The sequence below is a fragment of the Centroberyx gerrardi genome, chromosome 3 (genome assembly GCF_048128805.1).
Source record: "Centroberyx gerrardi isolate f3 chromosome 3, fCenGer3.hap1.cur.20231027, whole genome shotgun sequence".
NCBI lineage: Eukaryota > Metazoa > Chordata > Actinopteri > Beryciformes > Berycidae > Centroberyx > Centroberyx gerrardi.
This window is the reverse complement of record NC_135999.1, coordinates 12,325,003-12,340,360: the sequence shown is the minus strand read 5'-3', so window position 1 is coordinate 12,340,360 and position 15,358 is coordinate 12,325,003. Positions and strand designations below refer to the sequence as shown.

At 40.8% G+C, this 15,358-nt stretch overlaps 1 protein-coding gene across 1 annotated transcript; it reads right to left on the bottom strand.

Moving 5' to 3' along the window:
• Positions 1 to 812: 812 nt before the first annotated feature.
• aimp1a (aminoacyl tRNA synthetase complex interacting multifunctional protein 1a) lies at positions 813 to 15,310 on the bottom strand. The gene is made up of 7 exons (XM_071924692.2): positions 15,160 to 15,310; positions 11,525 to 11,655; positions 10,199 to 10,312; positions 8,668 to 8,829; positions 6,470 to 6,678; positions 3,743 to 3,911; positions 813 to 1,119 (listed from the first exon to the last, which is right to left on the bottom strand). Coding segments are annotated over exons 1-7 (954 nt in total). The 5' UTR covers positions 15,162 to 15,310; the 3' UTR covers positions 813 to 952.
• Positions 15,311 to 15,358: the final 48 nt, after the last annotated feature.

The following is a 15,358-nucleotide window of genomic DNA, read 5'->3' as shown; positions in this document are numbered from 1 at the left end:
CACATTTTCATCAGAAGAAAAATATTTCTACAATATTTTTTGGTTTAGGCTCCATGACAATAAATCAGTGTTTTTTGCTCCATCACCCTAAGTAACCTCATCACAAAAACAGATCCAAGAAAAATGTGCGGTTGAGCATGAGCACCAAAGAATATACAAAAGTTGCTATGGGCTAGAACTTAAAATCATAGGCTGGGGCAGTAAGCACAAGGCTGTGCGATGCTCCGCTTTGACCTATGACAGATGTTGTGCAATGTAGACGGCCTTAATTACTGTTGACACAACATTATAGGCTGAGGTAGTATAAATCAGTTTGATTTTAGTGTAAAGTAGTTGGTTTGTTCTGCACAGACTGATACTTCCGGGGGTTGGGTGGGTAGACTTTTGTTTCAAAGGGACAACAAAACAAAGCAAATGGCACTGGCATCACAGAGCCAAGATTGAGATAATGACAGTGAGCCAGGAGATTGGAGTGCATGGGCTGAGTACCATCTAAATAGTCCCTGCTAAGTGCTTGAGAACCCGATCTGTTTTCCCTGGGCTTTGTAGTACAACATCCCCATTTCATCTCCTGCTTATTAAAATGCCCAAGACTAGATGAAGTGAAACCAATGGATGCTCGCTCAAGACCAAGACGTGGAGTTGGAACCTCAAAATCAAAGCACAATCAAGCTAATGTGTCACAGGGTAAGAGACAAAGCAGGGAGATTGAAGCATAAACAAAACTTTATTGATTAACTATGCATTGCCTTTATATTTATAGACCATGGCAATGTCTATTTTAACTTATTGTTATAAGACAGATTCTTAGGACACATTTTAAAGATAACTTCCAAACTCCTTTATTGAACATCTTCAAAGCATTTTCTTCCATTCATCATCATCCTGTTTCTCAACACCATAACCACCATCATTGAAGAAGATTGCTAAGTAAACAAGCAGCTCTGTTATTTTATTTGATTCCGCTGTTGCTCATGGTTTGGGCTTTGCACACTCCCTTGCCGGCGACTTCAAAGGCAGCTCCCTTGTAGGTTGCAACACACTGGTTATCCGTGCGTAGATCTGGCTGAACCTGCTCCCACACTTTCTTCTTGGGGTTCAGCTCTTTGTCCGCGTCACCTGCAAAGAAGACAGCGCGATCCATTAGAACCTTCTCTGTTCTCAATTAGACCCTGACGGATGCAGGATTTCTGGATCCAATTCTGATATTCACATTTAAGGGGCGGAATTAGAGAATACTCATAAATACACATTCAATCTTTTTGTGATATGTCATTTCCTTGCATTACTGACTCAAACTCATGGTTTCATCATATTCTACATGCACTGATCCTATCTGTGTCATTTGAGCTGATGCCGAGGCCAATAAACTGTGGAAACACTGTGGAAATACATCAATGTATTTTTAAAATTGTGCCATTTCAAAACACATCTTAAAATAAAGCCCATTTTAAGGGACTAAAAGCCCCTGGACAAACTATTGTTCTTCTCAACTTTAATTCAAAACATATAAACAAAACTTTTCCTATTCAAAACACTCCATCCAGAGAAAATAATTAAGGGAGGCCCTCAGACTTTCGTGATGGCTTTGTTTTGATGTCTGGCATTTGTGTGAATTCATAACCGGTGCTGGCTTGCTTCTGTTGGGTGTCAACCTTTTCCTTCTCTTCACAACCATCTTGGGTTATGAAGAAACAAATGTGTTTCATTTCCCAGGGCCATGCTTTCTTACAAGTTACAACACAAGAGTGGCAACAATTAGTTTTGATCAGAAGCGTGAAGGAGGTTTTGATGGGCAACTTAGGCACGCTCTTCAGTTGGAGCAGCAATACTGGGTCCCATTAGCTGGTGAAACGTGGGTAATTACAACCATGTACTCACACCAGTGATGGATTGGCTCTAATTGACTCTACACTATGGGCGGTGGTGGGAACAGGGACAGAGGAAGACAGGGAGAGAGAGAAATGTCCTTTACCCCTCGTTCATTCGCCATTGCGAATGAACTTTTAAAAACAACCTCAGTTGGCACCATGTTGTCCACACCCTGATGAAGGCTAAAACATTGGTGTTCTGAATAAAATGTCACGCAATGAGAGTTGAGTGTGCGGCTACACTTTATTTTGTACGGATTTAGTTTTTGCCTTGGCCAGCACGTCTGCTTGGGTGTGCACTCTTTTCTATCTTTTCATATTACCATGTTGCTGGAAACCAACAACAACTCAACGCCATGGAAAACCATCAACCAGTCCCATCTTTGCTTTAGTCCTCCGCTTCTCTGCTCTCTGGTGCTCCAAGTTTTCAGTGAGGCTGTTTTGAATGTGTGTAACAGCCATAAAAAAAAAAAATGGTTTTGGCCAAGGGGAACCCTCATGAAACAAACAGCTTTAGGAGGGGCTGGGGACAGGGGTACAGCAGAGATGAAAGCCTGGGCTGATGCAGTTGAGCTGCGGGTACTCGTACCACAGAGCCTCCCTCATCATATTCCACATTTCCAGAGGGAACTCCCAATTCGGTTATTGTTCTCTTAAAAGAAGACATGACTCTAACAAGACCACACCTCTCCTCACTATGTCATCCGAAGTGTTTTGCTTTGCCGATTGTGACCATATTTTTACATGAGTTCTGGGACAAGAGAGGTCTAAATCACAATCATATTGGCAGTGTGCTTCCCCTGTAACACTGTGGATGGTTTTTAATGTTATTGATCTTAAGGCCACATTCATTAGAGATGGTGTTTGGAATATTTGAAAGGAATGGCCTTGACTCTCATACTGTTTAGGTGACACGTTAATTTGTTGGGAATGGGGTGCATATGGTCTCATTTTTCCCATAGACGCATTTCCTATAGACTATGAGAAAAGAGTAGGTTCACATTCCCAACAGTAAGTGTTGATTAGCCTGTCAGCCAGCAGTCACAGGCCATTTAGCCACCACCAAACAGAGCCGAGGAGTCCTCTAATGAGAGCTTTCAGTGGGGTCTGAGAAGGCGTCATGACTGCTGTCTTCAAAGGAACGAATGTTGACGTCTAATGTTTTTTCTGGCAGCAAGAAGATTCATTGGCACTCTTCATTTCCAAAGGCATTTTGTGGATGCCAGGCTGGTGGAATTCTTTCAACACGCTCAACTTGTTGACATTTATTAACAAGCCACTGACTGCTGCATGAGTCTTTAGGCTAATCATAAACATGCTTAAAGCTGCAATAAACAAAATTTTCTGCCCACTAGAGGGTGACAGAAATAGCTACGCTAAACTAAGCGTACCTACAGAGAAGTGTCGCCGGTTACCAGTCTCTCTTTGACAGATCTTTCTCCTGCTGAAGGTTACATGTCCCACAGTGACAAGTGAAGAGGTAGTTAGCAAGTTTACTAGTTGAACAAGTTTACTTGCTCACTTCATTGATTCCACCATTACGAGATTTTTTTGCCGGAATAGGAGGGGGACAGCGCCGCTTTTAAACAGCGATTGAGGTGCCGAGTTAGTTTTAAAAAAATAAAAAGCTACTGCTACTACCGGAGGAGCTTCGTTCTGGTGCGGAATTTGACAACAAGCTTTAGAAAAAGAGGTGAAAACAGCAACACAGCAGGCCCGTGTGTGTGGATATTTGTTTACATCATTATGTCTCAATGAAATCTCCACATAGCACACATTCATTTCAGGATTGGTCTGATGTTGCTTATTGCAGGTTCAATCTTTTGAGAGTCATTTCTATTGGTGAGGGTAAGGTAATTCAGTAAGAGTACCTGGGAACTCCTGGAAGGTAACTCTGTCCCCGGGTACTGCTCCACTGGGGGGGTCGAGGATCTCGACCTTGTCTGGCGAGCTGGCACACATGACCATGGCCTGGGACACCACACCTCTCATCTTGGCGGGCTTCAGGTTACACAGCAGCACTGCCATGCGGTTCTGCATCTGCGGGGGACGGGGGATAAGAACACGATGAAATAACATCTTGCAACCCATTTACCGTAGAGAATAGAGACCATGAAGAAAAACAAGTTAAAAACTATTTATCATAGCAAATAAAAAACACCTTCAACTGGTGTGGTCTGTACTTCTGGATTGAGGTTTTCTTAATCCAATTCACACAGTGGTGCCATGTCCAATCTTCTCATTTTGAATTATTGTGTCCTGGTTTGTGTGCTTCATTTCATAAACCAAAGACAGTAAACAGGAAAATACGGGACTTTTAAGCCTGTAGACCTCTGCGGGTTACCAAAACTCAGAGAAGGCCAGAGGCGGTTTCCATCAAAAGCTGAGAGGAAGAGGAACCCAGCATTCCATGAGATGGTACATACCAAAGCTCAGAAAATAATCATACTTTTAGAAATAACTCCATAATCTGAAATCACCCATGTTATGATGGATTGCTTTGTCGGGACTTTGGTGGTAGTACTCATTTTTCATCTCTAGGCAGTTCTGGCTAGCCGGGGACAGTATGTGGATGTCTTGTAGCAGTACTTGCATAACAGATTTTCCTACTTAAGATGAGAAACTACCAGTACATATAAAACCTTGCTTAACAGTCATTTTATAATTAGCCCCCTTCTCAGACTAGTATTACTTTATGGGTGCCCAATATTCATCGTGATGTTCTGGACATCCAAGAGGATTGCCCTAACACCCATAATGCAATTCCCGCACATGTTTCACTCTTGCTTGCTTGACAGAAATGGATAATGGCTCATATAAACAAGAAATCAGTTAAAAAAGAATTAGATTTTGTATTTATTGGCTCTCTATGTAATGGATGGATAGAGCCAGCCAAAAACCAGCGGTAGCTTCACGAGCAATGTGTTAGGAAGAATTCTTGGCCTTTCTAGCTGCAGTTAGAGAGCACTTAATTAGACCATGCTACAAAATGCCATCGTTGTCAAACAATCTAGCTTATTTAATAGGCCAATGTCTAATATTTGCCTGTGTACACAGAAAAACTGGCTGTCACTTCCAAATATTTCTTCTTCAGTATTATAGTTTTTTTTTTTGGCAGAGTCAGACAGTGTTTAGTATACATGACTCCAGCAGGCATATGCTTCCATTTAGAGGATATACATTGTATACATATAATGTAGAAATGCAAGCATAATGTACAAAGGCTCCCTGGTTTAGGCTTGTGAAGAGCCAAACTCAGAAATACTGTCGACCATAAAAGTAACTGGTGCTTTTCATATAGGTGCAACATTCAACATACAAAGTAGTTTGCTTCAGGGACAAATCATAAAACCATGTGAAAGCAAAATGAAAACCAAGGCTTTATGCAGATGCCGAATCAGCTACATAAAATGTGTTGTTACTAACAAAAACCATCAGCACCAGTCTACCTAAACACTAAGTCACTTCAAATGGACTAATAAATCCTTCATAAGACCCTAGTGAGCCATTAACATATATGGCGCTGCTTGTGCTTTTAGTGAAAACAACTCTGAAATGCAGTCTGTAGTCAAGAAGTTAGAAAGCCAATATGAAAATCAAATGGTCATTATAGTCTCCGGTCTGCTTCACTCAAGACCTGCTAGACTCCTGTGTTACTCTGATGGAGAGCAGACTCTGCTCCAGACACACTACATGTCGCTACAGGCATAGTAACAAAGTGACAATGAAGTCAATATGCGGAAAAATGGTAACAACACACATGTTGCTCTTGGGTGTTTTTTTCTCCCAACCATGACTGTTGATTACAAGTTATTAGAACATGTTTTTAGTTTTTTACTGCACAATTAGAAAGTGGATGATGACATTAGCCAGAGCGTGTGAGCAAAACACGTAAACATTCTGTGGATTTGGCTTTTCTTTGACCCAGGCTGCCACAGATACAGCATGACAGTAGCTTGTACAGAGCAGGCACACTCATAGATAGGCGTTAGCTACATCTCTTTTGGACATCTAGTTATATCGCGTTGGCCTCCAGAGCTTAGAGTTACACAGGTTTTCCAGCATGGGTCCGATGAGAAATTCGATTACTTTTCCAAGACTTTCCATGACCTAAAAAATGAAAATTGATTCCTGGGATATTTGTGGTGTTATTCAGCTCAGAAAAGTTCTAAGGGGATAAATAGTCTGGTTTCCACGTAAGGGCCGAACAGAGCCATTCAGGGATTCCTCATTATAGAAGTTACTCAATTTCCTATGGGAAAAAGTAATTGCTTTTGTATTTTGTTACATACAAAGATGATTTACCAGCAGAGCTATATTTTCATGAACAAAATGGTGCTCTAAGCGTTTCAAGTTGACACTGGTGAACCAAGCTTGCCCTGTGAAGTGTCCACTCCAGTATAACAACTGGCAACCACCAACTAAATCAATGTACTGTATGCATGAATCTCCAAATACATTCTGGGAGATTAATATGAGGTGACCAATTCACCAATTTACCAAATTCCTTGACATAACCGCTCTTCTCTAAAAATGACATGATATTCCAGAAATTCCTTGACCAATGGAAACCCCTGATTATTAAAGTTGTGTTGTACCTGGTCCAGAGGTATGTGCTTGACCAGCCCGCTGACAACCGTCCTGGGAGAAGCTTCTCCCACGTCGACCTGCTCCACATACAGTGAGTCGGCATCCGGGTGCTTCTGGGCTGTGACTATGCGTCCAACACGCATGTCCAGACGAGACACATCCACCTTGGCGTCCTCCTGGCTGGGAGCTGCCTGCTTCTTCTCTGGTTTCTCCCCTCCTGGCATCAAAGAGAGCTTTTGTTATAACTTCTGTTATAACAATCATGTACACAAACAGGCAGTGGATTTAGCCTCAATAATCTCAAATATCATAATTTCTCTGTTTCTTTTCACTTCATCTGCTCTATGTGGATGACATAATGAGGTGAGACAAAGTCTCTGATATAAATATGCTTTGGTGTTGTGTGTTTTCAGCAGAGAGAAAGCCAGACAGTAGTCATTCATTAAGCTTTAAAGCAAGGCTTGATGCAGAGAGTCATCTCTAAGGGCTTTATGACACATACTGTATGTACATTTGGGCGTTGAGATTATTTCAGCCAAATGGTATCTTTCCAAGGGGAACCACTGGGATCTATTTGAAAAAAAATCTGTGTGGAAACTATGCTGGGCAGCTGTCTGATTCAATTTCCTCCCAAAAATGAAAACAAAGCCCACCAATGACAGGCCCCAGGGTGGCATGCCTTTTATGTGATCGCTGCATGTACTCCAAAAAAAAAAACATAGGACAATTCGTTTTCCACAACTTTCCAGAGATCCTTCATTAAATGACAATACCAATACCCTCTTTTGGCTGAAGGTGAATGCTACATGATCCAATGACATGACAGATGCTTGTCCCTCAGAGCCAAAGTACCTTTGACTGAGTGGGCTGGTTTGCTTGCAGACACTGATTCCAGCGGATTCTACTGATCAAATGATCACACAGTCTTTAATCATTCCTCTGGCCCACACCAGCTCTGAAGAATAAGAATTCCAATCCTTGCCTTTGGATGCTATTCAACATTCCTCCACTATGAAATCTTTGCCCTGTTGTGATGACAGCACAGCAATGCAACATCACCAGTACGCAGCTAAGCTTACAGATGGGTTTGTAGGCTGAAAGGCGATGATTGTTTGGAGGAGGTGAGAACACAGCTACATTAAAGTCTGGAGTAACACATAGTTTTACACATACTAAAACAGTTAATCAACAGTCTATTAGGAGAAGTATCTCATATTTACAGCTCTCTGACATCTGGACCTAAGAAATGCCAGACACACCAATGAGTTTGTCAGTGTCTCAAAGCTTTTTGTTTGCCCTCTCTGAATTATAACCCCATAAATAGCATAAATCCAGGCACTATTATTTCTGATCTGTGCCTGACAGCTACTATAATTAATCCAGATAGCTTCATGTTAGAACAGAACAAAATGTTTGACTGTTTTACGTTTAAGATAATTTTCTAACAAAAACAAGGAAAACCCTGCCACAGAATTTCAAACACTTTTCAAGAAATCAGCTTTTTAACAACACCACTATATCAATTACATAAGGACAGTTAATTTTTGCTTTGGAGTTATGCATAACCCTCAGGATGACTCACATCCACACAACAACAATAAATCAGAATCCGACTAGGCTTTCATTACTGGTTACATTGCACAAGGATGCGTCTTGTCATAGAAACAAGATGTAGCTTATAATTCATAAAAGCAATCAAAACATTCACTAGGCCCATAACAAACAAAGCTTCAGTGATCATGTTTCCACTGAGTCCCAAAGTATAAACTTGGATCCATCACAAGGCAGATATCCCTGCCTTCCATCCATTATCGCCAGATATTAGAAATTCAGATGGAGGAACCTGTTAGAAGAATGTCAAATGGCTTTTAAAGCACCGAGAGCTGCATCCAGCCAAATGCTGATGGAAAAACTGGATCTTAAATGAGAGCTCAAGTTCCAAAAGGAAAGATATTTCAGAGAGGACCAAATAAATCCCTCCACACTGAGAGGTGAGCAGCACTCACTTTTAATGGCTCCACTTTTATTCTGCTAACAAATTGAAAATGAAATATGATGATATGACTGTCATTATATGACAAATCTAAAGTGCCCTCGCTTCGGTTTCTAAAGCACATTGTAATAGACATGAAATCGTGTAACGATTCCTAATAGAACCTTGCGTTCGGCCATATTTTTTCCCCATCAATTTTTGCTGTGCCATTACCTTTTTTCTCTGGTTTCTTCTTCTTGCCTTCATCTTTGGGAGGGGGGCTCTTGGCAGCGGCAGCAGGGGAGGCAGAGATGGCGGGGCCTGAGGGTTGAGGAGGAGTGGGCTTCGAACAGCACTCAACACTCGTCTCACCTGATGGCATGGACACATCTTGCACTACAGGAAGGGCACAGGGAAAAGGTCATTAGAAAGGAGGCATTTAATAGGGGATGATAGTTATCGTGTGCCCTTTTCCCTGCTATCTCTGGTGACTGATAGCCACCTGGTTTCCCAAACGTCTTGTGTGAAAGGAAGGAAAGCAACGAGCATAGTAGTTCTGCAGCCGAAGAGACAATTTACATTATAAATACAGACCGAAAACTACTTCGTAGTTCTCCCTTTTCACGCACCGAGTTGGTTGCAGCAACATAATTCACTGAAATGATACAGAGGGAGTTTTATTTATACACCCAGTGGGAGGACTGGTCTCCTGATGCAAACAGTTTTGATGGGAAAATGACACAGTGTCCAAGTTGATGGAAACAAGGAAATGGAGCCATAAAGTAGGGAACAATGTCCTCAATAACTCTCCAGAAAAAAAGAACCCATCATTTGAGGCGCCTGATGTTTGTATTCCTACAAAATCTAGCGCCCATGTCTGACAAACATTGGTTTGCAGGCACACCACTGTCACCATAATGCTTTTAATTACCTTAATTCTAGGTTAGGACCTGAGATCGGGGCCTTTCAGGTTTACCTTGGAATCATGGGCATTAACCTTTAAAATACTGCTGACAATGTGGCTAATTTGAGATTGAACGTCAATTGCCACGGTTTCCATTCCTTAGTTGCACAAATGGTATCTCTCAAGGCCTTAAAGTCTTGTATCCAATAGTTTGTTTTTCTCGTCTCAATTACAAATCAGTTAAGCCGACTGAAATTCCCTTCAAAAAGCTTCATACTTATCCATGCTTTGATTAAGCTATTTTATGGCACCTTAAAGTCATTGAAATGAAACCCAAAAATAAACATCACAATTAGATACGTGGAAAAACATAATCTCGGGTGTATTTGAACGCATTCCTCGAGTGTTCCAAAACAAACATGTTGAGAAGTTAAACTGATTATTTCTTCCAATCCTTTCTTTTCCCCCCACAGCTTCTTTCTGGAAAACATTACACGTGTGTTAATGATCTGAGCTGTGTTTGCCCTTGAGTGTCAAAGTATGTCAGAGGCACGATAGCTGACAGACATGCTGTCCCCATCGCTCTAATGGGTATTCTTGGATCACTATGGTTGTTTATAAAAAAACAAAATAGATCTGGTTATAATAGGCTGAGGCGAGAATGCAAAAGATGTTATCATTGATAGCACAAACCAAACAATGCTCTAATGAGCAACAACTGACATCTAATGTTCCCAAGTCAGGCACACACAGCCTCTTCTATAACTAGATATACTGGCTAAGAACATCAAGGTCTTTCTAAAGACAAACACACATTTGATCTCCGAGGGAAGCCTTTGCTGGGAACCGGGCTCTACATACCTCCCCTCTTCTTCTCTTTCTCCAGCAGCTGCTTTTTCAGTTCCTCAATGTCATTCTTCAGTTTGGCATTCTCCACCATCAGTTTCTTCTCTTCTCTGACATTGGCCTGGACAACTGCATGAAGGCGAATTCCAGTCAGACTCATAGCGCTCAGCACCATTACATAAAAATGAAATTTCACCATCCAGCAGGAAGTTTTAGGACTCCAGGCTAACTTTTTCCACTGGTGCCGCCAACATTTTTAGTTGGTGGCACCAGCAGATAATTTGGTGGCACCAATATTTTGGTCCAAAGACTGCTGCACACCCGGTAATTAACGTGTTGTCTATTGAAATATGTTGCCTATTGAAATTAATGTTGTGCCTAGAATGTGTCACTGTGTTGTGCCAATTGGATAAACATGGTACAAAAGTTAATGAAGCAGGCAATGTGTTTTAAATTGATCGCCAATCATGAGGTGAATTCTCATTTGATTTTAACCAAAATGTCTATCACAGACAACCAAAGCAGTGTTTCAGAGTATTTATGACAAACCTGAAAAACGTATTCCTCACATAACCAAAACAACTGACACTTGGCAATGATAGGCCAACTCTCTCTAATTTGAAAAATTTGCCCAGTTTTACATTCATGATCAATGTTCTATCCTATCTGACAACAATGACTTTGGAAACAGGACTCCGTAATTGCATAGTGCATTATTGGATCAGAAAATGACTCAGAAATACTTGAGTACAAATCAAAATGACAGGCTACTGGACAGAGGTATACACAGCTGTCTCACTTAGTTTCAGGAAATGTTTCTCCACAAATCAAAAGCAAGTTATGCGTAAAACCTCTGGTAGATTGTGCCATTTTTAAAAATCTTTTTTCAAGCCTAAAAGAAACAGTTTTCCATCTAATTATAGTCTACAGGAGGCATTAGAATCTGTGTGTTCGTCTTAAGAACAGGGTTCATAATGTTGCTGGCCTACTAATGTGAAATACAGTCCTATTGGAACTTCACTCTTTAAATTATAAGATTATTAATCATGTCTGTAGCCAGTTCTTCAGCCACACATTAAATCACCTCTAAGGTCAGTACAGATATTTATCATTCACTACACGTGAACATAGAATGAGGCCTTTTAACATACCGATTTGGCCTGTAAGTCTTGCCTGTTGATACAGTGTCAAGATACAATTTGTTGCACAAGTTTAAAATTTATAATAGAATACTATATTATGAGCCTAAATATCTATAGTTGGTATAAGACTGTGCTTAAAATGCCTTGGCTGAGGAACTATATGTGTCTATGTGTTTTAGTGTTTGGTGCTCTCTCTTACTGGCTTTCTCCTTGAGCAGCTGGACTTGCTGTTTGAGGTACTCGATGATCTGGTCCGCCTCGGCCGCTCGCTGCTCCAACCTCATCAAGGGATTGTGACTCGACATCTTGACCAAGGACCGAGCTAGGAACCTGATGCATGCAAAGACACATGGCTGTCACTACTTGAGGCATTCATACAATAGGTATAAAGCATATGCTGAAGGAATTTTCATGATGCTGTCACACTTTGGGCTGGCTGCCCAAAGTGAAAGAAGTCTGGCATCTGTCCACAAGGCATGCTGAGAAGATAATCAGAGGAAAATGTGTTGATCGTCATAAAAATGAGACAATAAATCAGCAAATCCCTGCTCCCCACTCAGGAAATTCGAAAGGTTAGTGCTGTTTCTTCTCAGAGCAGTGCTTGGAAACCTCAAAATTGTCTTGACAAATTCCAGGTCAAGTTGGTCAAACCAAATTCCCCAATGAATGCAGCAGAAGAGCCAAACCATCTGACAGTAAATGAAATATACTGTCCATCAAGTTCATTTCATTCCTATCTGTCTTTAATAGGCACAAGTGGTGAAATCACATTCAAGTAGTTTATCCTTTAAACCATACTTGGCATCAACATTGTGTGCATTCGGTTTTAGGGCTTAAGTTCAAAAGGGATCAGACAGTCTCGTGCCACTCCACCAAAATGCAGCTGGACACCAGTTTGGGTTTGGTGTAATGTGCCTTTAACATGTTGAGCTTGGCAAATTACTTCTTCTAACAAAGAGGAAAAGAAGGATTTTAACAAGACTAAGGCATGGAGAAGAAAAGTTCTTACACATAGTATAGGGAGGCGCTGGAAAACAACAGCTGGCCCGAGATGAAAACAAAATGTTGGGGGATGAGGAAATTAGAAACACAAAAGAGCTGGAGTTGATAATATCGAGGATCAAAGCATTGTTTTTTCGAGAAACTGAATTGATTTAAACAGGACCAGTGGTGGAGTAATAACAAGAGCCACAAAAAGGCTGATCTCATTTGGATAACCTCTGAAAATAGGTCCTGGAGCTGAGGTATGGCCCACAGCATGCAGACGTGAAGAGGTCATTTCTGCCTTGGATTGCAGACAGAATAGCCAAAGGTGTTAACAACGTTAAACTGATATTATGACTTAGGACTGATGCAGGCCTTTCAGAGGGAAATCATCACAACTGACTTCCATTTCAGAAGGCATAGGCTGAGCCTCTAGCTCCAATCCAGCTTCATTTAACTGTGTCGTGGCTGTATGGAAACTACAATGTCAATGTTTGATTTCCTGGTTTGTGACTGTATAAACTTAGCAGTTGGCCAATGTTACCAGAAAGTTGATGTTAATGTGGAATGTAGACAGGGGAGAGTTGGTGCTCAAGTGACAGAAGGCATCTGACAACATCCATTCTGCCTATCTCCTAAAAACAGGCAAGACTGGTTTGCTTAGCCACACACTTCACAATGGTACAGGCAAATATGCAATGTCTAAATCTATTTTCAAATCAATAATAATCCAATGGACATCAGGATATTTATAGTTCATGCTCTGATGCAGTTGTTCGGCCATTGCTGATTCCCCCTTGCACTTACTTAGGGGACTATTCATGACAGAATAGCAGAAGACTGTGACATTGTAGTTCAAATCAAATATGTAAATCTGTTACATTTAACCACCAGTTTTCTCCAATATGATGGTGGTGTGTGAGCAAACCTACCAGGCTACCAAGTATACCCCCCTTCCATGTTGCCATGATCAGTTAAGTTCCCGTAGTAAAAAGACAGGAGGAGGAATACTTCCCTACCTGTCTGCCAGCCAGAGCAATAACAGTGAAATGAAAGTAAAGCATGCCAGCACCACCTGAAGGTATTAAAAGGACCTACAGTACAGCCTTTAATTTAAAAGATAATATAAGGTTCAGCTTTCAGCACCAGATAAAGCCTGGGGTTTTCAGCACACAAGAGCCTTCCTCATATTTGCACTTTAATGTGATAAAGTAGAGGCCTGCCTGACAGTTAAGCCCAAAATCACAGTCAATTTATTAAAATAATTCCCCTAAACACTGCAAAAACGGTTCAGCATGGATGAACAAACAAATCAACAAACACCCCCGAGCACCTAATAATCCGTTGTGAAATTCATCAGATAACATATAAAAGGTGACAGTGATAACTATTTATAGTCTTCATAAACTGTTAGATGCAAATGGTACCAATAAGATGCCTTGCCATAAATAGTGAACAATGCAGCAGTTCGGGTTCGACAACAACTTCACTCATACAGTTTCCCAGAGTTTCCCAGAGAGGTTGGTGTACGAACACCAACCTATCAATTTATAAAGCAAAGATATAGAAAGAAAGAACTACTATGGCCTGGCATAATATTAGTGCAACGATTGGTCTTCCAGGTTGGTTGTATACAAACACAATGTTCAAATTGTGAATCCTGATATTGATATTTTAGTTGGATAGCAAGCATAGCTACACAAGAATGGCAATAGCAAGCAACTTGCGCTTGTCAAGGGCTCTTTAGATTTGTTTCTGTGTTTACTAATTATCCATCCACATGCATACGTTTCTGGACCTACAAAGCACTAGTGCACTTCATTTTCTAATGAAGAAAACAGGGGTACCATATTTGTAAGCAAAATAATAACACAGTGGGCTGTAGGCCTATAAAAATTAGGTTAGTAAACATTTAGGTGACCCAATAGAAAATGCAGCTCTGACTAGCTATACCCAAAATTCTGAAAATATGTCTTCAAAGACAGTCATCCACCTGGTACAAAATTTTGGGAGATTTTCTAATTGGGCACTCAGTGTTGGACATAAGACGTATTATCTTTGAAATACATAATTATATTACAAAAAGCCAATCAGAGTAGTATTTAAACTATCATCTGAATTAAGAGGACTTATTTACATACGGTACATAACTGAAACAAGACTATTAAGCATCAGTTATGACTGAATGTGTATGGAAAGCATTAAGCATCATAAGGCTGGAAAATTCTGACGCCATTGCCATTATTTGGAGCTTCATCTAGTCACCTTAAAAATAGACAAGTGTAACGTTAGCTCTTTTGTTTGTATTTTCCACTAGTTTGTGTGTGTGTGTGTGTGTGTGTGTGTGTGTGTGTGTGTGTGTGTGTGTGTGTGTAGTTGCAGTCAACCTCGGGGGACGTTAGTAAACTTTCAAACTTTGAACCTTCATCATACAGATAATAAAACATTACAGGCCAACTGATGAAATCACTCAGCAACAGATTACTTCAAAATCACTACAGATTACTACAAATTCAGTAGTCAAACAACAGTTACCTTATTTTCATAAAGAAGCAATCAGTAATGAAACCTAGCATTAATTACATTTTGGAGTAGTTTGCTCAACAATGAGTAACGTTATCCTGTTTAAAATTGAGTTAGCAAAGCTAGCTAGTCGGTTCATCCCTCATATAACTGGTAAACTATATTTCTGATAGAGAAAACTAACTTTAACTCGGCTAACGTCTTATAGTTAGTTAGCGCTAGTTATACCTAGAAGGTACCACTGTTTGGTTGGCAGTTGACAATTCAAACACAGTTATACTAGCTAGCTAAAGCAGTAAGATACAAAACAGTGATTTTTAAACTTACATTGACTCTAACCACAGCCACAGACACGTTTCAGTGAGCGTTGACACCTGCTAGCCCTGCTAGCTTAGCTGCTGCAGCTGTCAGACAGGCAGTCAGGCAGTCAGGCAGCCACCCGGAGACCGAGTTGTTCAGGCCCCAGCGGCTAGATCTGTATACTGTCTGGATAGGGTAAATGCCCATATATCTGCGTTGACATCCG